Source organism: Sturnira hondurensis, unplaced genomic scaffold, assembly GCF_014824575.4.
Source record: "Sturnira hondurensis isolate 20B ecotype Veracruz unplaced genomic scaffold, ASM1482457v3 Scaffold0022319, whole genome shotgun sequence".
Lineage (NCBI taxonomy): Eukaryota > Metazoa > Chordata > Mammalia > Chiroptera > Phyllostomidae > Sturnira > Sturnira hondurensis.
The window spans coordinates 2,535,654-2,556,520 of record NW_028094950.1 but is presented as its reverse complement, the minus strand read 5'-3'; the positions used below and the strand labels follow the sequence as shown (position 1 = coordinate 2,556,520).

Here is a 20,867-nt window from a genome sequence, read left to right as displayed (position 1 = left end):
ACAAAGCAGTGCCTCAGAATCTGAGCTCCAGCAGGGGTGTGGAGTCCAGGACAGGTGTGTGTGTGGACAGACAGGTGTGTGTACAGACAGCACATCAAAGGGCCTCCTAGACCAGTCTCTGCTCCGAGGAGACGGGAAGGAGCACCGGTGAAGGAAGGGTCCTCCTCCCAAACAGGTGCTGGCTGAGCAGTTATTGACCCCGACTCCCACTGGGCCTGGGCCCCAGGCCTCAGTTTACACAGTGGGATCCTCCCCTTGCCTTCATTCACCCCACCCTCCCGAGCAGCAGTCGGGACACCCTGGGTGCTGCAAGGACTTGGAGCGCACTGTTGCAAAGACAACCCCTACCGTCCCCAGTGCAGAAAAGAGCCCCACTAGCAAGTGCTGGAATGAGCCACGGACACAGACTTTATTGCATGACTGGGTGCCACTGGTTCGCCAGCAGGTCACAGACCTACAGTGAGAACCAGCCGCAGTTTGAGCATTGGTAGCTGAGAAGCGTCCACCTTGGCTGAGGTGACCAGAGAGTACCAAGCCACCGAGGAGGCCGGGCCTCAGTGGACAAACCCACACTAGTGTGGCAGCCCCCATGGGCACCAGGCACCTGTCGGCTGCACCCTCTGCTCCCACGTCACACATTGGTGGGAGGGGGGCGTTACGGAAAGGGCGGAGAGCTGGCATGGGGTACAGTGTTGAGAACAGGGCAGGAAAGAGTCCAGGCGGAGCTGGCGCATCACCCACCACTCAACACTTCCTGCGGGCAGCAAGCCGGTGGGAGGGCTGGGTGGGGCGTGAAGGCAGGGAACAGGAGCAGTACCTGCTAACAGCCAGGGCTGAGGCTGTTCCAGAGCCAGTACGGGGCCTGGAGAGACGGCACCCTGCGAGCTGAGGTAAGGCAAAGAGGGGAGGAATCAGCCCCCAGGCCCCAGAACTGCCTGTTCCCTCCCACTGTGGCAAAGGTGGAGGGTGAGGGATGACCTTTTCCGGACTGGCCAGCTGACGAGGGTGAGCGAGACACAGGACAGACCAGACGGAGTACCCCCACTACCCACAGGCTCTGGGATGGGCAGGGCTGGGACTGGGGGCTCTGATGGCTGCAGGCACCCGGCCCGGCCAGAGGGCCTCCCTCAGGGTTGGCTGTTGGCCCCATTTAGGAAAGGGCTGGGGTCCTCGTCCAAAACTCCCTTCCAATGCCTCCGTCAGGCAAGCCAGGGGCAAGAGTGGTTGCATTTTATAAAAAACTTGTGTTTCATTAAAAACTAGGTCTGAACATGAAGAATACATCATAAAAAGGCATTCACTGGTCCATTAAACATCACTCACTTACTGAGAATTTCCTGACCACCACACCAGGCCCAGGCCCAGGCCGAGGGCCAGGCGTGGGGGGCCTGGGACAAGTCTAAGGCACTGGCCCTCCCCCAGGACAAGGCTCCTTCTCCCTGGGAAGGCAGCTCCCATTGTGAAAGGCTGGTGAGCAAGTCTGGACCCGGAAGGCAGGGGAGGCCCGGCAGCATCTGCACAGATGAGGCCTCGAAGCAGCAGCCGGAGAGCACGCTGCCCAAGTCGGCTCTGAGCAGGGGGGACACCCCGGGCCAGGCCGAGCTCTGCAGGATGCAGTGATCGCTCTGCTCAGCGAGGCACCGGCTTCATGGCCAGAGGCCCAGGGGGGCCACGGTCTGTCTGGCCAGGTCTTCCCTGGAAAGGGAAAGAGGCAGACGGGGCTTGTAAGGCCACCCACAGCCCAGAGGTGCAGGGCTGGCCTGACGTCTCCAAGTTGGACACAAGGGAAAACATCCTGCTTAGCACCTGGTAACCAGAGGCGACTCAGGGACACCCCGCCCAGCCAGGCTCCCTCAGGCACCCACTCTGCATCCCTCTCCTGGGAGACTCTCCCAAAGCTTACAGGCCCTGGAACCATGCTACCCAGAGACTCTGGTCCCCTCAGTCCCACCCCAGGGTGGCAGACCCTCCCTCCTGCGCTGAGGTGGTGGAGCCGGTGGGTACCAGTGGACACAGAGTTTTCCTGTCCTGAGTGAAGCCTCCCTGGCTCTCCCCAGTCTCAGTCCATCCTGGGGGCTGGGCTCCTGGTTAGCAAGGTGTCCCCACATGCTTTCCCTCCACACGCACGTGGCTGAGACAGCTGGGCTCAATTCCTATGGTGACCTCTTTGCATCCTATGGTGACCTCTCTGCAGGGTTCCATGACCCCACAAGCCGGAGCAAAAGGAACAAGGTAGTAGAGGGATCCTGTACCCTGGCTTCCACTCTCCCTCCCCTGGGAGGAATGGGCCTGGCCTGCAAGGCACAGCCAACCTCACCCTGGGGGAGGGGCTGCCGGCCCAGGCCAGCTGGCAGGGGAGGGAGGGTCAGAAGAGGCTGGGGGCGGCCTGGCTAGGCGTGTCGTGGTCCCGGATGTACTGCAAGATGTCCATCTCGTCCATGGCTTGGATCTGCTGCTGCTGCCTCGGCTGCCCGGACACGGCCTCAGGCGGGCCTGCTCTGGGGGGGACAGCTGGCTTTCTGGGTAGCACTGGCTTAGCTGCCACTGGCGGCTTACGCTTTGGCTGTGGCTGGGGTTTGGTCTCGGCCCCCAGGTTCAGAATCTGGTCCAAGTCCTCTTCGACTCTAGGGAACCAGAGGGAGACACCCTGAGCATACCCCCAGCAAAGGAGCAGGCTGCGGCGAGCAGAGTGCCCACCATCGGGGCCCCTCCTGCACCCGCCTCGGGTGGAAGTTGGTCTAGGTGAGAGCTCAGCTTCCAAAGCTGGACGTCCTGGTTTGGACGCTGGCACCACCACACACTGACGAACTGCCCTCTCAGTAGGGTTTGCCTGCCCACCATGCAGCCCACCAAGGGCTGGAGCCGGCCTCAGCCAGGGTCCACCAAGACTCCATCTTGGCCCTGGACCTAACGGCCCACCAAAGAGGGGTGGGGGACAACACTAAAGTTCACAGCTATGTAACGGTCACCAGGACCAGTCCCAGGTACCGAGCAGCAGTTAAGAAAGGAGGCCAAAGCTGGCCTCTACCCTCTTTGCCCAAGGGACCTCCTGCCGCCAGCTCCCCGGGCAGGAAGTCCATTCCTGGAGACCAGGTGCACATTCAATTCATCCCACCACCCACCCACCCTCCCTTTAACAGTTGTCTCGGGTTCAAGGCCATCCCAGGAGGTGCTATCCCAGGCTGCTCCTGGCAACCTCAGCTCAGAAGGGCCCAGTTCCCTCCACATGGAGGCCCTTTTTCAGGCAATGCTGAGGCAGGTGCCGGCTCCTGCAACCCCGGTGGGGTCTGGGTGCCCAGAAAAAGCTCTGTGAGGGACTGAATTATGTATCCTCACGCAGGGGCCCTAGGAGAAACAGAGCAGCAGCTGAAAGCTCGCATCCGTTCAGGACTTACAACGCTTGGCAGAGCACTGACCTGGAACTAACAGAAGCTGGATGTGCCCTGAGTGCGTGGGGTGGTCTTACTCAGGGTACAGGTGGCCACACGGGTCCCCCTTTCCAAGCGCTCAATTTCCATCTGAGTCTCGAGTCACGGCTAGAACAGGTCCCACCAGCGCAGTGAAACGCCACGTGGCGTTCCCCACTCAAGCCCCGCATACACGCACAGAGTCCCGCTGAACACTGCCACTGCCCCCACTGCCTGGCCTTGGAGACCCTGACAGTAACACCTCTGTACACCCCCACAAGGGTGTTCTGTAGAACACAGGTCTGCGAGAGCCAGTGTCGAGGTTTAGAACCCACGAGGCCAGCCCAGTCCTGCTGGCGCTACCCCCGGGGACAAGCTGAGTTCCGGAGGCGGGAGGGGCTCCCTGGGTGGGACATGTCCGGTTCGGCCAGGCCGCCCCCAGAGCTGAACCTGCACTCTACTACCCTGTGCCTCAGTTTCTCCCTAAACATGTAACAGCAGTCCCAACTTCTCCCAGCCTGCCAGGATGTCAGGGGCGAGGACACAGGCGAAGAGTGAGCAGATGCCAGGAGCTAAAGGGAGATGTAAAGACAAGCCATCCCGTGACTCAGGCCCGGCGGGCACTTAAGACCGAGTGACAGCCCGCAGCTGCTAATGAGGGTGCAAATGACAGCCTCCTGGGGCCACAGGCCTCCTCGCCATGTAATTGTTCCTGGAAAGAAGCAGCTTGGCTTCCCGTACATCACCAAGCATGGTCTGTATTCTTCGGGGCTCGGGTGATGCCATGGAGAGATGCACTGGGCTAAGCACTCTCAGAGCGCAGCCGCAGGGGCCCCTGAAGCTGCTGCCCCAGCTGGGAGGCAGCTCTCCCAGGCTCTCATCCTCCAAGAGCTTAGAGGCTCCTAGGTGCTGGGGGAGGACAGGACACAGGCAGGCGGCCCTGGCTCCCAATGCACTTGGGCCCTGGAGCTCTGGGCCACTTACCTCTTCCACACTCCATTTCCTATAAAGCGGAGGTCACAACACCCACCCAGGGGGCGGGCGTGAGGATTCGGTAAGGAAGGTCATGTGTGAAGAGCCCAGCAGGCTGCGGGACCACGGCGAGCACTCCGTTAAGCAGTGGCTCTCAGCTCTGCACACGGTCTGCCCACCACCCTCCACATGACAGATGAAGCCTCGCTCTCTCTTCTGTACGACCTACTGATGGGATGCTGCTGGGGACGGGACGCTGCTGGGGACCGGCCACTGCCCGGCACAGGTGTGGGTGGCCCCCTCCAGTGAGCAGAGCTGCATGCGGCCAGGCTCAGCTCATTGGTTCCCCAAACTGTTTATGCCAGTTATACTTGCTCTTGCAATAAAGTAACTTAATTATTACTCATGTAAACTATTAAAATATGAGTATGAATGGAAAAGAAAAAGATGTAGGCACAAAATTCTCTTTCTGGAAACCACTAGGCTGCTGGACCCGGCCTTCCCCCACCAGGTCCCCAGCACAGCCTTGGCCTTGGGGCTGGCACCCCACCCACAAGGTCCCTGCTCCAGAAACCAAGGCCAGTGAAGCGCTCCCATGTTGGGACAGGTCTGTGGCTCTGTCCAGGCCACTCCCGGAGCTGGCGAAGCACCACTGAGGACAGGTGGTACCTGAATAGATCCTCGGGGTCCTCTCTGTGGCCCAGGTGGGCGGTGGGCCCTCCACTCTCACAGGCTGCCGGCAGCAGTAAAGGGTCACCCAGGGCGACGGCCCCGCCGAGGTCAGGATCCTCAAACAACTTCAAGGCTGTAGAGAGGACAGCACCAGCCTGGTCAGAGGAAGTCCTGGCCCGTCCTCAGTGGCCCTGGGGGTGCAGCGTGGAGATGGCTGGGCCCAGCCAGGCAAGAGCAATGAGGGGGCAAGGCAGAACACAGAACCGGATGAATGGAGACAGGTGAGTGTAAGGGACAGGTGCTCATGGGGGCCGGCACATCTGTCTGCCCAGCTCCACTCTGCCACTCCTGCCATGGGGCTCTGGTCAGCTGACGGCACCCCTCAGTTCAAGTCCAGGTGGCCTTCCCAGTGCTTTTAGGAGGAAGAATCCTCATCAGCTCCGAGACCCGGCCCAGCCGGACCTCTTAGCTCAGCGCCCACGGCTGCACCCCCGAGGCCCCATAAGCACTTACTGAGCCCCGACCCACTGGCCAAGGGCTGCTGCCTGCGGGTACACGGTGACGAGTGGGTGCTGTCCTCACCACAGCCCCTGCCTTCCAGGTTCTCAGTGCACCCCGACCCCTCCCCATCTCTGCTGCCCTCAGGGAAAGGGATGGCGGCATCTTCAGCTGGAACAGCCTCCCTCTGCAGCACCCAAGCAAACTGTGCTGGCCTTTCCCGATCCAGCTCGAGTAGAGCCCCCACCCAACATCCCTCCTCCCCCAGGAAGCCTTCCCTGCTGTCTCCCATAGGCACTGACATCCTGCTGAAAGCCAGGTCGCCTCTTGTAGTTGCTGGGAGATGTCCTGCCTCCCGTCGGGGACCCTGGGGCTAGACGGTGTGTTACTCATCCCAGCAGAGAGCCCGGTCCTTGGTGGGCGGCCACCGAGCATTGGCCAGATTAATAGGTGACGTCAATTCCTGGCCCTGGAAGAGGCCCTGGGCAGGTGAGGAGAGGTCAGGCTCGGGGACAGGTGCAGAAGTCCTAAGGACGCCTGCCTTTCCCTTTTTCATCTCTGCCCAGAACCCTCCTGCAGGGTCTCCATGGGGGACACAGAGCCTCTTGTCGGAGTCCTAACCCCTGAGTCACAGAATGACCACCTGGGGCAGTCAGCGTCCACCCGCTCCCCTGCCCACGCTGGTCCCAACCCACACTTCTCAAAGCAACAGAGCAGCTCCCGTCCCCTCCCCAGGGGTGACCAGGCTGGGAGAAATGAGGTGCGAGAGGTCTGTCCAGCAGGACGCCTGCATCGTGTTGAAACGGGATAAGGCACAGGCTTCTATCCTGCTCACAGGTGGCAGGTCCAAAGCCACTCACAGAGGCCAGTCTGGTCACCCAGGGGACACCTCGAGTGACGCAAACACTCCAGGGCTCCACTTACAGTCCCTGGGGCTGGAGTCCTCCGTGGGGCTCCTTGGGGAGAGCCTGCTGCTTGGGCGGAAGAGCCCCTCGTCAGGGTCTGCCTCTTCGTCAAAGATGGTGAGCCGGGGTGAGGGTCTGGGTCTGGGCTGCACGGCCACTTCCGGGAGTTTCTTGGGCTTCTTGGAGCTGAGGAATCATAGACAAAAGCTCCAGGTTAGGATGTCTCGGGACAGCCCCACCACCGGGTCCAGGTGTCCAGGGCTGACCCACACAGGTGCCGGGTGGGCCTGAGCTTGTGTCCCAAAGGAGCTTTCAGAGGACCTGACATTGGAGGTGGGGAGACCCTGCTCCGGGAAGCAGCTCAGCCCTGTGCCCAGGGAACTGCCTCTGTCAGGATATTTGGGAAGAGGGGGTGGGTGTCTGGGCTATGCTGCTGGCTGCCAAACAACCCCCCCCCCCCAAAGGGGACTCAGGTTCCAGGCCTGATTGTGTGGTTACAGGCCAGAGGACTGGGTCTCCTTCCAGAGGTTGCAGGGGCCACCTGACCTCCGTGGCGTAGCCGAGTCCGAACCTCAGTCCCACTGGGAAAACCCCACTTGCTTCAGGAAGCCCCTCAGCGAGGCTCTGTCACTCCTAAGGTGGCCGGGGTCCTGCTCCGGGCCAGACGCGGCTGTGGGAGTCCAGGACGGGGCAGGAGGGGAGCTTCTGGGCCTGGGGGCTGCTCTGGTCCCGGCCTGGGTGGTGGTTACTCAGTGCTCACGACAGGTTCACGGGGCAGAGTGTGCAGATGCGCTTGCGTCACTGTGATTTAGGCGGCCAGCACATAAACACGTAAACTCAGGTTTAGTTTAACGAGGTGACCCGATCCCTGCTGCTAAGGCCCAGATGAGCCATTTTAAGGTTCCTGCAAGTGGGAATAAGGTTTTTACTGGAAACAGAATTTCTGGTTCGACTGCCTGCCTGGCAGGCAATTCCACTGGACGAAGGTCACGGTCTGGGCTCCTGTTTGCAAAACTCTGCAGCTAAACTGTGTGGAGGAGCAGGTTCTGCCCCCAAACAATGGGACAGATTAACCAGCAGCAGATAAAAATAGCAGCAGGATGGGTTGCTGGAGGGCAAGGTGATCCCAGGAGACCGTCCCACAGCCTGGTAGGATTTCAGGCCCCCAGCTGGGATGGGGAAGAGCAACAAAAGCCGGGAATGCACCTGTTGTTAGGCTGAGGATGGGGCACACCCCCGCAACCAGGACTGGAGTCCTGGCCGGAGGACCTTATTGGGCTCAGTGGGCAGATGAACAAACAGTGTGCAGAGGCGAGGGGGTCTGCCTGAGGTCACACAGGAGGCAAGGGGACACTGTGACTAGAGCTGAGGGCAGTCTCGGTCACAAACTCTGCTCCCACCCCTCCAAGCGCCTCATGAGCAGGAACAAGACACTTGTCCAAGGGCGAGATGGGAAAACAGATCTGTCCTGCTGTGCCTGGGGGAGGGGGCCCACTTTGAAGGCAGAGGTGGAGAGCAGAGATGGAGGGGGGTGCAGGGTGTGTGTGTGCCAGGAAGCCCCAGGCACCCTGTTCCCAGTTCTTTCTCCGTTCCGGGCACAAGCCGGGCGGGTTCACGTCACAGGTCACCAGGGACACATCTCTGCTCTGGCGCCAGCCTCGCTACTGGGAAAGCTGAAAGCAGCCTGGACTCCATCCCGACGGCAAGTGTTTTCCAGAACTTCAGTCACTGCCCCCCTTCCCCGCTCACACACCTCGAGGGCCAGGGTGGCCCGCTCTTACTGGAATGGTTCCCCCTCCTGCTTCGCTGGCCTGGCAGGGCTAGTTCAGTCCTAGCGACCCAGGGAGGTGGGCACCAAAGACGGGCTGTGGCTCTCCGGGAAGGCAGCTGGAGGTGGCGCCTGCCAAGACCCCCAACCCAGGGGCGAGCCCGGGAAGCCGTGTGCATCCCTGTGGAGCCCAGGACCAGCCAGGTTTGGGACCAGCCTGAGGCCTGTAGGCTCTGCCTCACTGCTGTCCCTCCTTACCCTTCACCTGGCCCTGCTCCGGGGACCACAGGGACTGTGGCAATGAGGGGCGCAGAGCCTGGCTGGGGTCCACCCCCCCAAAAGCAGCGGGCCCCAGAACAGCTCCTGGGGAAAACAAACACATCCTACCCAGCAGAGGGACCTGCGGCTGGTGGGTGAGAGGGTCTCCCTGGACCAGAAACTAGAGGAAGTGTGGGGCGAAGGGAGCCCTCCGGAGAACAAAGGAAGGGAGAGCGGCCAGCGTGATTAATTCTCTCTGGCGCAGCCCCGTGGAGCCCAGCGATCCCCTTCCCACGCCCCCTCTGGGTCTGCACACAGGCAAAGCCTGGCTGTCCTGCTGGGGGAGTTATCCTCTGCAGCTGGGTGAGAGTTCTTGTTTTCCTCCCTGGAGAGGTTTTTGGTTGTTTGTTGTCTTGAGTTGAAATAAGGCAAATCCAGGGCACCCTCCATGCACCACCCATGCCACCTGGGCCATCCTCTGTCCCCCTGACCAAGCAGCAAATACGGACCTTTGATGGCCGAATGCCCCAGGGCCCTGTCCTGGCTGGTCCCCAAACTTGTCTGTGGTCCATGGCAGATGGTCAATCAACCCTGAATGAAGCGCAGACTTATAGGAAGGCGAGTATGTGTGCAGGAACCAGCCCATCCCTAGGGCAGGGGATGGCCGGCAGGGACCTGGGGGCCTGGAGGGCTCCCTCTGCACTTGGGAAAGAGGTGGGGGCGTTGCAGACCGGGTTCGAAACAGCAGAAAGGCCTTCCCAACGGAGGGTGCGGAGTCCGTAAAGAACCCCTCACACCCCGAGCTGCACAGCCAAGGCTGCCGGCAGAGTCATCCGGGACCCTGATCTGCAGCCGACAACCGGGGGCGCAAGCTCAAGGAATAACCATCCAACATGGAAAAAGTTGCTCATTGCCTGTGAGAGCAAAAACCTACAGAAGACACAGCGTCCCCAAGCAGGAGCCTGGCGGTGCCACATGCACCACACTGACCCTGCCAACTAGCACAGAGTAAGACCAGAGAAGTCTATTTATTGATCTGGAGAAGCTAAATGTATAAGCTTTAAAAAAAAAGGCAAATTACGCAATGGCATGTGGGAAAGTATATATATATATACCTTCGTGGCAAAAGAACTGTTAACTGTGTTTTCAATTTTTACATACACATCATATATTATTCAAGCTATAATTAAAAATGTTTCCGGCAGAGTATTTCCAGCAGAAGGCAGGACTATTATGGCAGAACTTCATCTTAGAACAGCGAAGTCTCAAAAATAGAAACTTAAGTATGAGAACTATGTGCGACGTGGCAAGCGACCGTGAGAGAACACAGTGCAAACAAAGTATAAAAAGGCACTCGGGTTAACGTCTGCAGCTACGTAGATGGCGCTGGGACAGGCGCGCACAAAGCCCGCACAGATACGGGAGCGGAGTGTCGGGATGGGCCGGGTGAGGGCTCTTTCTGCTTTTAAGCGCTTTCTACCGGTGTTATAACTCGTCTTTTCCCTAATCAAAACCGGGTTTAAAAGACAAAGAAAAGCCCCGCGAGTCCCCGTTACGGGCTTTGTGCGGGCGGCTCCGACCTTCCAGCAGCCCTGCCGTGGAGCAACAGCGCCCCCGCGCGGCCGCAACACGGAGAGCCGAGGCCGCAGTCCGGTCTAGCCGGGTGCTTGGAGGTAGGGCGCGGGTGTAGCTGGGAAGGCCCGGCTGCCACCTGCCGAGGAACTGAGGGCACAGGATGGAGAAATACTCCATCCACACCGTGCGTCATCTGCAAAGAGCATCACGTTCCCCATCCAAGGACAGGGTGGGCGGTACCGTGCAAGAGCAAGAAAGTCAACAGGCCCACCTGGACCTCCCGGGAGAGGGCAGGGGAAGTCTGACTTCAAGGTGCTATGCTGCTACACACAGGCTCTGTGCAAGTCCCCACTCAACTCTGTCCTCGATTTCCCCACCTGTGCGAGGGGGTAACCCTGGGGTCCTGCTGAGCTCTCGGACTGGAATTGGGGAACAGCGCAGGGAGGTGTGGCCTGGGCCCACACTGACTCGACCTGTGAGGGAGGGGAGAACGAGGCTTGGAAACAGAGGGACTCACCTCCCCTGTGGCATGCCTGACCCTGCTCTTGGTGGCTGCGTGAATGTGGATGAACTCCTTGTCTCCAAACATTGGCTTCCTCAGATGCACAGTGAGGCTGGGCCGCTGTTGGCTTCCCTTTCCCTGGCCAGACCCTCAGTGGACCCAAAAGCCACTGATGCATCGTGGCCTTTTCCATAACCTCTCAGAAAAGTTGGCTGTTTATTATCCTGATGAGATGACAGCACTGACTGTTGTCACATGGGTCATTAAATGAAAAACTGGCAGAAGGTCTTAAACCGCTGGGGTCCCTTCTGGTGCTAAGCTTTCATAGGATTCAGGAGCAATGTCTCAGAGTGCAAAGCCAGGGACAGTGCTGGGGACAGGTGGCCCCAGGATGGCCGATGTACCCCCCCGACAATCTGCTACTGGAGCAAGGAGGAAGCCCAAGGTGGCCCATGCCAACCCCAAGGAGCATTTTCCTACCCAAAAAAGGAGCCGCTTTGCTAATCATGTCCCCGGCCAAAGGCTGGCACTAACTACCCAAGTCTGTCTCGGCTTGGCACTAAGTGTGGTAGCCCAGAACAACGGAAGACAGCGAGTTTACATGAAGCCCTAGTCTGACCAAAATAAAGCCCACAACAGGCCTGCGGGTTATGCAAGGCTGATAGGAGGGATCATGACCAATTTCTCCTGACATAACCCGGCCATCCTGGCTGCTGCTCTCACAGGGCTGCATGCTTGGCTCCAGGACAAGGCCGGCTGTGGAGGGCCAGGGGGCGCAACTCCTGGGCACCGAGGGGCTGCAGGGCGGTGGGCTCCAGTGTCTCCTCCCCGAGCACCCAGGCACCTTCCCCGAGGACAACCCTCTCCCCCAGCCTGTTCCCACACCAGCCCACAGCCCTGAGGGCCATGCCTGCCCCTCTGGCTGTTTCAGTCGCACTGGACCCCGCCTGACTTCTCACTGGCTCCTTTTTGGAACAGTCCCTGCAGAGAGGCCTCCCTCAGCTGTCGAATGCACTTCAGTGAGTCCCGTGAGAGCTGAGAGAATGTCACCCTGGGCCTGCAGTCTGACTCTGCGGAGGTGGTGGGGCAGAGGGCCGGGGCCACGGAAAGAGCCAAGTGTGCCAACATTTATGTAAATTCAAATGTCACAAAGGCACCAAAGGAGAGAGTCTACCATCACCCTATTTTTGCTACAGGAAACTACAGGAAAGGGGTAAACTGCCAGGGAAACGTGGCCGGAAAACAGCAGAGCAGGACTCAAACCCAGGCAGACTGGCCCCACAGTCCAGGAGCTTCCCCTTGGTTGGAATCTCAGTCCCACTGTTCACCAGCTGTCTGCTCTCAGGCCAGGTACTGGCCTCAGTTTCTTCCATCTGTAAAATGGGGTAACAGCTGCTTGCAGGGCACCAGTGAGACACGTACGCCAAGGGCAAAGTACTGTACTTGCCCAGCTTGAAGCAGGTCTGCCTATTTCTTGTACATCTGGGCCAGTGAGGGCTCCAGGTGGCTGAGTCCGTCTGTCCCTGTCACCTGCTTCTGGTCGGAAGATTCTGCCCAAACACCTCAGCCTGTGCCCGCCAGGGGAGGGGGCTTGGGGGCAGAGGTCTGGCTCTCTAGTCCCGTTTGGCCTATAGACCCTGCCCCCAGCACAGAGTGGTCCGTGAGGTGTGGGCTCAGGAGCAGCTGAGGCCAGGAAAGGATAGAAGCAGGACACCGTCCAAGAGGGACCACCAAGACCGCAGCTGACTTGCCTCTTCTCCAGCCAGTGGGAGTGCGTGCGTGCGTGCGTGCGTGCGTGCGTGTGTGTGCCTCCAAGCACTGGCTTGTGTGTACATACGTGTAAAGGAGACACATTTTCCTGGCTGGGGACCCTGAGCTCACCACACCCCCTTGGATCGCACTGCTCTATCGCCGGCACCTTCTGGGTCCCCAGTTCCCTCCACCTGCCTGATTCAGGGACCCTTATGACCAGCCTGTGGGGCGGCGGGGCCAAGGCAGACGGGGCTGCTTTACCGGAGGCAAGCCACCCTACAGGGAGTTCCGGTCACGTGAGTCACAGGCTGGCCGGGCGGTTCAGGCAGCCTGGGCTTCTGAGCTGTTGTTGGCGAGCAACTCTGCCAGGCCTCAGTGCAGAGCCAGGGAGTGGCGGTCGGGGGCCACCTTGTGAACAGGGAGGGGCAGGTGGTAGCTGAGCTCAGCCCCAAAGACACAGGTGAGGGTTGAGCAGACAGCCAGTTCCCCCAGTGTACCAGGCCACACAGGGTGAGGGCCCAGGGAGTGGGGAGGGGAAGGGAGGAGCTGTCCCCAGAGTCTGGAACCAGCCAGGAGGGGGCGGGGAGACCTACCGCATGATGCCCAGAGGGTCCAGGGCCTCCTCCTCTTCTGAGGACTTCTCTGCATTTTCATCCTTCTGGCCTGGGGTGGGCGGCCCCTCCACTTGCTCCTGCGGCTGGAAGAAGTCGAAAGCGTCCCCAGCTTGGCTGTCTGTGTCCAGGACAGAGACATCTCTGCTGGTGAGGTCTGCAGCTCCTGGAGGTCTTGTGCCTGTAGGGAGCAGGAGGAGAGCCGCTGACGCCCGCTGCCAGGGGACGAGGAGGCGCCTCCCACACCCAAGCTCCTGTGCCAGCACCCGAGGGCTTCCTGTGGAATCCTTGGATGAGTATGAGGGTCTGGGTGGGTGGGTGGGGGCAGCTGGGGCTCCCAGTGCCTGTTGCAGCCCCAGAAGGCTGGCAGCACCAGGGAGGCCTGGAGCAAAGCGCATTCAAGCGAGAGCCTCTGAGCACAGTGCAGGCAGCGGCCCCAGGTCTCTGCGGCCCAGGGCCTGTTGAGGCCTTGCTCTGGGCCCCGGAGACCTCAGGGCTTAGGGACAGAGCCTCGGGTACCTAGGAACTCCAGCAGCTCTGGGCTGCCCGCGAGTTCGGCATCCTTGGCGATGCAGCGCAGAATCTCATTGAACACGGCTCTCCTTTCCCGGATGTCGGACTCCCCAACGAACAGGACCTTCCTGGGGAGTGGGGGGAGGCTGGCCGAGGGGTAACGGCTGCTCAGCTTCTGGTAAAACTCCTCAATCTCGCTGTACTTTTTGGAGACCTGGATGAGAGAAGCACGCAGTTTCCTGAGTGTAGAGAGGGTGCCCCTCCTCTGACCCCCGTCAGAGGCCCCAAGAGGGCCGGGCTCTTCAGAGAGTGACAGGACCAGCTGCCACGGGGCAGGTGGCCCCCCCTTGACCCTCCGCCCAGCTCCCTGCCTCAGGCTCCACTCATCAACCCATCAACCTCCTCCTCAAAGGCAGGCTCAGTTACGAAGGTCTCTGTGGCCCAAAGGAAAGGTGTGACTGTGGTGGGCCAGGGCCCTGCCTGTCATAGGTCGGGGTGGAGACGCTTGATGTAGGGGCCCCAGCTGGCAGGTGACCACGGCCACCGTTTCCACTCTAGGCCTTCAGTGCACTGGTGACATAGGCTCACGGCCTGGCAGGCAGGTCATCCTCCCTCGACAACGTGAGTCGCCTTCCTCAGTGTGGACCTCTGGGCTGTTCCCCTGGGAACCGGCGACTGTCTTCGGTTGCCAAGTTAGCTCCTCTGCCGCCTGCCAGGACCGGTCTGCGCACTGGGCCTCGAGGAGGCAGGCGGGGCTCCTGCTGGCCATGAGAAGGTGGTCCTGGGCTGTGAGTGTCACCCTGGGGCGGCGCTGAGCTTCCCACAGAGTCCCGGGGTTCAGGGGCTACAGGAGGCCGAGGGGGCGGTGCTGGGAGCTGAGGCAGGACTCTGGGTATGGGTGCCCCGGTGGGGTGGGGGGCAGGCAGCCAGCGTCACTGCCCTGCACCCCTCTGACCTCAGTGTGGGGGTCTGCACAGCCGGAGAGTAGGGGTGTCCACTCAACCACAAGCCAATACAGTGGCCCTTCCCAGACGCTGGTGTAAACAGGGCGTCCAACCTTTGGGCGTCTCCGGGCCACACTGGAGGAAGAAGAGCTGTCTTGGGCCACACATTAAATACACTGTGACACGTAATCACAGCCACCCAGGGCTGCATGCAGCACGCAGCTACAGGTTGGACACCCCTAACGAGCAACTAAAGTCGGGTTTGTATTAAAACACGTACATCCTTTTGATAAGTAAAATAAAAAATGCTCGTTCATTTTTTGTTTAGGTAAATCATGAAACTTCAAAGAGATTCCTAGATCTCCTGGGAAGCAAAGGCGTTCTCTATGGCTCTCACTGGTGCACACACACGCACGCCCTGCAGGACGTAGGCGTCACTGGTCCGGAAACAGTGGCACAAATGTGACACAGGTGTGACGTGTGGAGGCGTCAAGGACATCCTCATGCCCTTGCACATGAGGCTGGCCCTCCTCACAGCAGCCAGCAGGCAGGTGGGGTGCCCCTAGGGATCCCAGAACACTGCTCTCCTCGAGGCCCCCGGGGGCTCTGACCTCAGAGGTCCCCCCTCCCTGTTCCTGACCCTGGAGATGGCTGCACGGAGCTCCACTCGCCTGCAGAGCAAAGCAGGACCAGAACTACCGCTGCCCTTACGCTGTGGTTCTCAGCAAGGGTCAGTCCAGGAGCGAACGACAGACACCAGGCTCTTTCAGACGCTCCCCATGACCTGTTAGATGTCCCCTGATAAGAGAGTTGTGCTGTAAGTTCTTCTCCCTTAGAATCTGGGGTCTCTTGTAATTGGTCCTCAGAGCGAGCCGTTCACTGCCTCCCTTTCCATCTTGGCTGCCAGGAGGTTAGAACCCTCGTGAGCAGCCCTGCAGCCGGCGGCTCCTGCTGGGCCGCAGGGTTCTTGCTCATTTTGCCTTTACCGGACAATCCTGTGGCCTGTCGCTACTGGTCACAGCTCTGGGCCCTTTTACGAGAAGCCAAAGGCTAGAATGAATGAGTCTGTGACCTCCCCCACCTCTTGAAACACCATCCTCCCTCGTCTCCTGTGTCTCCATGACGCCCCCCGTTCGTCCTTCGGACTCCAGGGGACAGCCCCTCCCCGCCGACTGTGGCTGAGCTGTGGGGTCCCCACGGTTCCCTCCTCAGCCCCTCCCTCCACACTCCGCACCCATTTTCCAGGCCCCTTCATCCAATCCCAGACCTTGGACATCACCTCCAAGCAGATGCCTCCCAAACCTACATCTCAGGCCCAAGCTTGTCCTACTCCCCATCCTCGAGTGTCCCCTGGGCAGACACTTCACACTCGACACATCCTGAGACCTGCCTCTCCACCAGTGCTCTCTTATCTCAGTCGATGGGAGCAGTCAGTTGGAAATTAGAACTGTTTTCAACTCCGTCCCTCCCTCCCTTGCAGGGGGCACAGTCGGCTCCCAGCCCCACTGGGGGCCTCGAGGCTAATGTATTAGCCTCAAAACTGGGCTCCCTGCCCACTGCCCCTTCCTTCCAAACCAGCTCCACTCTCCCACCAGACCAGCCAGTGGAAGGCAATCACTCCCATGCTTAACGCTCCTCTGTGGCTACGAGAGCGGCCAAGCCCCCACCCACCTCGCGTGACCCGGATCCTGCCGGTCATCTTCTCCTACTCCATCCAGGACGATACTCAGCCGCTCACAGCTCCCACGAGACACCATCTCCAGCCTTTGCTTAAGGCTGCGCCCTCCCCCTGGGACCCCCTCCCCTTCCTGCTGCTGCTGAGCCCCGCCTACTCTAGACACAGCCCAGCGCTCACCTCTTCGGAACCCCTTCCCTAGGGTGAGTCAGGTGCCCCCTTTCCATCCCCCCCAGCCCCCCACAGACTGTGAGGATCTGATTCGCTCAGGCCCAGCTCTGGCTCTGAGTGTTGGCTACAGAAGTGCCTGCTTCCTGATGCTGCTTGTTACCTGGCGGCAGGTGCGTTAGCCCACCTGGACCCCCGGACCCTGGGCACCCCGGGAGCATCCCGGCAGAGCCCCCAGCTCACCAAGAACTGGACGACATCCTCGGGCCTGTGCTTGGCCGACTTGAACGCAGCCAGCCGCGTGACCGCCAGGATCTGGTACTCCACGTGCCCTGACATCATCTTGCCCCGCACCTCCTGGTGCTGGGGCACGGTCAGGTCGAGGCCCGTGTGGACATTCTGAACTCGCCTGCCGAAGGGAAAGGAGGCAAAGGAGGCTCAGGTTCAAGTCAGCAGGCTTCTCGAGCGCAGCGCAGGCAGGACCTGGGGGTGGCTCAGCAGGCCTGGGAGCGAGGCTGCGAGGCTGGCTGTTCTCAGGGGTCACAGCTCCAGGCCTCCCGCTCTGCCACATGCCAGACCCTCCTAAAGCCTGGCTTCTCTGGCCTGAGCCCTGTCTTTGGGTCATTCAGGGACAAAGGGCTGTTCCCTGCAGGAGACAGGGGAGAGCAGAGAAAGTGGGGCTCGTTGAAAGCCACAGTCTTACACCTGCTCAGGGCTCAGCCTCCTGCAGGTCGGGGGTGTGGCTTCCTGGGGGCTCATTTACTCCTAGGGGAGTGTCTGGTCTGTGTGCATGATGATGCTGTAGGGAAACCGCGCCAGGGGGGGTCAGGGGGAGCCTCGTGTCTTCAGCTGCCCAGAGAGCAGCTTTGCAGCCTGCCCAGCATGGGGAGACGGAGAGGGCACTGGGGGCTGGGCCCTCCTCAGGCCTGGGCCCCCGAGAGGCACCAAGAAGGTCACTGTCAGCAAGACACTGCAGCTCTCAGAGAATCTGTAAATGCCACGCAAGCACGCTGACTGGGACGCAGGGCAGAGAAGCGAGGGGCCGCTTTCTCTGAAGTCAGAAAAACGCTAAAGGTGTCCTCCCCCTGTGTAAGGGTGATGCAGACCCAGGAAGACAACCACACATCCCGTCACACAAACACCTATGGCACGGCGTGCGGGGAACGCCATCATCAGGGTGGAGACCTACTGTGCGCTGGGCCAGACTTCCAGAACACAGGAAAGGGGAGGCCCTGGAGGGGAGGGGGATTTGGGGCTAAAACTGTGCCTGGGGCAAGGCCCCTTCTGCCTCTGGAATTGTGTCCTAAGCCAGTAGGTGATATCCCGCTCCCAGCACTGCTTCCACACGGACCCCTCCCATGTCCACATCAGGCATATGACAGTCACCGACATGATGCCGTGTCACTAACTGGGGAGGACCACTGCCACATGCCTAGGTATGAAGTGTGGATACACATTCACCGACCACACAAACCTCCATACGCGTGAACAGCTTGTGGGTGGGTATAAAGCACACTGCAAGAAACACGAGTCCCTTAAGAAGGGCCTGGGCCATCCTGCCTTCAATCGGGTGGGGAGTAACCCCCACGTCCGCGTGCAAGAGGGAAAAACACGCTAAACAAATCAGTTTCCTTTCCCCAGTAGCCACACAGCGCCCCCACCCTCACACCCAGTACAGACTGGGCTGCTCCTAGGGGTGATCGTGGGTGGTACTGGTAAGAGCCCCAGACAGCAAGGCAGGACCGAGGGTGAGAGGTGTGACCATGGCTGGCCCTGCTGCAGCCTCTGCTCTGAGGACCGTACCCGTGCCAGCCACTCAGTCTCCCGCAGCCCTGCACAAAGGCACTGCTACTGGGGCCCATTTAAAGTCAGAGAAATGGGCACAGAACGGGAGCGCAGGCTCATGGTCTCGGCAGGGCAGAGGCAGAGGCAGGGTTCACTCCCAGACTGTCCCTCCCTATCACCTCCCCACTGCCTGGCACCTCCTGTTGGTACCAAGCACAGAGGAGCCCCTCAGGGGAAACCTGCTGAACTATTGGGGGGCGGGTAAGTACATGTGGGATGGTGGTGGGAGGCCTGGCCCTGCCTTTGCCCTTACGCTGCAGGCAGCCCCCACCCCTGCCGAGGTTTGCTGGTGCCTGACAGCAAGGCCCCTCTTCTCACCATGAACTTGGCCTTCATAACCAGCACCCGTGTTAGGGAACAAGCCCTGTGCGGGTGGCCTCACAGCCTGTCCTAAGCAGCCAGCATCAAAGTCACATTGGTCCGTGAGTGGCTGATGGGTGCCGGCTGCCGCCCTGCCCATACATGCCCATCTCTAACCCCGTTCCTGCAGAAAAGGAAACTGAGGCTCAGCGAGAGGAGATGACGTAGGTGGCACCAGGGAAACCTCTTCTGCCAATGAGGCCGTGACCTGCAACCGCACTGCATTATGTAGAGGAGACCAAGCAGGTTCTCACACCAGGGTCTACTTTTAAAGAATCCTGTTTTTCTAGACCTGGAGTCGCAGGGAAGTTCCGTGGCAGCTGGAAAAATAACAGCTGTGAGGGTAACACATTTGCCCACGATCTTGTTCAGGGGCAACAGTGTGGAGTGTATGGAAACACCTGAAGTGAGTCACGCTGCAGATGTTACGAAGAGAGAAAGCGGAGTAATAGCGTGTGTATTTCCAGGTCCATCTTGCACTGGGTCCTCCACGTCTGGAGCAGGGTGGGCACCCACTGTCTCCTCCGCTTCCAGGGTCCCCTTTGCTATGACTTGCACTTCTCTTGAGGCACCTCCCAGACACAGCTGCCCCCTCTCCTCACCCCTTCCCTGGGAATGTCTGCTCACTCTTCCTGTAGAAGGTGGCCTCATTCATACCCTCAGGAGCCTGGGTATGTCCTGAATAGCGTTCCCATGACAACCTGTACTTACTACCCCTCCTAGCACCAGTCAGTCCGCATTCCTCTCTCCTTGTGGCTCCCCAGCCCGCAGGGCTGGGCCTTGTCTGATTCGTCCCCTTCCCCAGTGCTGAGCACCTGGCCTGACACACGGTGAGCACGGATGGGATGCAGGACAAATTTTTGTGCTCAAAAGAAATGAACACAGGTCAGCAGGGGAAGAGGGACAGGAGAGCCCTCTTCCACTGGGTCTTGGTGAGCTCGTTACCCTGTAGAGCCTTCTGTTTTTCCATCTGTAGAACGGGGACACTGGATGCCACCCACCTCTCCTGCAGTGCGGTGGAGGGGCAGAGCCCAGATAAACGGCCAGAGTGCGGCCCGGGCCGGAAAGCGGCGGTTTCCCCCTGGGGCCACCGCCTGCGCCTGCTGCTCCGCCCGGGCGCAAGGGGCCGCGGATCACGCGCATCGAGACTCCACGATGTGCAAAACGCCGCATGGGGCGCCGGGGTCTGGCTCACCTGGAGGTGACGAGCACCGGTGGGGACTGCATGACCGCGGCGGCTTAGGGCGGGGCGCGCAGTCACGGGACCCGCAGGCGCCTGCGTCGCCGCGTCCCCGCCCCGCGCACACTGCCGGTCTCCTGCAATAGCCCGCCCTCTAGTGTCCATTGCGCTGGGCCAGAGGCGGACGTTCACTGCCGGATCTTTCTGAAACTCTTGCTCACACATCTAGGCGTCCTTGTGCTGGGTAGGACTCAGCATCCAGAGCCAACAGGGTGGCCAAGAGGTGTGTGCAAGGAAAGGGAGCCCGTCGGTAACTCAGCGTCTTCATTTGCACCCGTTGTCCTGGCGTGGTTAGTAATGTTCTGGAACGGAAAGAGTTCCTCCACCCAGCGCGAGCGGAGCCGAACACTAAACACTGAGAATCTCACAAAAGGAAGATTGGCTATTTTATTACGAATGGCATCGCCCGGGAGAACAGAAAACTAATACTCAAAAGCCCAACTCCCTGATGGTGTGTAGGTTGCAGATTATATAGGACAAAGTCACAAGACGCCACGGGTTAGGGGGTTCAAGGTGGTCCTACAAGCTAAGTGTTCAGAGGAGAGTAAGGGTAACAGATCCTTTGTTTAGGTCTTGAGGACAGTTTTGAGTCTGTCTCCGCGTCCCTCCACCTGGTTTCATGGGAAATAAGCTGCTGGTGGTTGGGGGTGGGGTGTCTTTCCAACTTAGGGTTCCAGAGCTGAAACATGAAGATGAAGGTGGTATCTTTAGGCTGCCAGAGTTCCGGACCCGTGGCCATTAGGTCCAGCTACCGTCTTCTGCTGCCTTGTGGGTTGCTGATCATCCAGTTACGATCAGAGACAGAGCCCGCTAGGATTTCTTGAGCTAGGATTTAAAGCTAAATGTAATCACTTATAAATGTAATCAGTCGTAAGGATGCTTGCTTTGCTGGTTTCACTCTTAGGATGCCCAGAGTGTCCTTGTTCAAAGGATAAATTATTTGGTCTCCCCGCCTTGGAGGGACTGTTGGGGAGACCCTGTAACCAGTGCTCGAGGCCCTACGGATGCTCTGAGAGGTGTTAGGAGGGTCAAATGAGGTAACAGAAAACTCAGCAATAGGATAAACTGGACCCCTTGGGGGGGGTCAGCTAAAGAAACAATAGCCTGCCCCCAGAGACCTCCCCTGGCTTCCCTGAAGGAGGCCCAACAGGAACATTCCTAACATCAGTTCTGAAACTGCCTATCTCCCCCTCCCAATGCGT

General features: G+C 59.8%; 1 protein-coding gene across 1 annotated transcript; it reads right to left on the bottom strand.

Annotated features, from left to right (window-relative positions):
• Positions 1 to 382: 382 nt before the first annotated feature.
• Positions 383 to 19,724, bottom strand: HS1BP3 (HCLS1 binding protein 3). Its single transcript, XM_037035429.1, has 7 exons — positions 19,621 to 19,724; positions 16,464 to 16,629; positions 13,440 to 13,647; positions 12,903 to 13,101; positions 6,474 to 6,640; positions 5,049 to 5,184; positions 383 to 2,624 (listed from the first exon to the last, which is right to left on the bottom strand). Exons 1-7 carry the CDS (start codon positions 19,650 to 19,652, stop codon positions 2,366 to 2,368), a joined length of 1,167 nt encoding a protein of 388 aa, XP_036891324.1. The 5' UTR covers positions 19,653 to 19,724; the 3' UTR covers positions 383 to 2,365.
• Between the last annotated feature and the right edge of the window lie 1,143 nt (positions 19,725 to 20,867).

Bases quoted from the DNA above. Each gene is read 5' to 3' on its own strand.
- HS1BP3 (XM_037035429.1), bottom strand. From the start codon at position 19,652: ATGCAGTCCCCACCGGTGCTCGTCACCTCCAG. The intron at 13,648-16,463 runs GTGAGCTGGGGG...TCTCTCATCCAG, and splicing joins AGGATGTCGTCCAGTTCTTG to GTCTCCAAAAAGTACAGCGA. The intron at 13,102-13,439 runs GTACCCGAGGCT...TGCTCCCTACAG, and splicing joins AGAGCTGCTGGAGTTCCTAG to GCACAAGACCTCCAGGAGCT.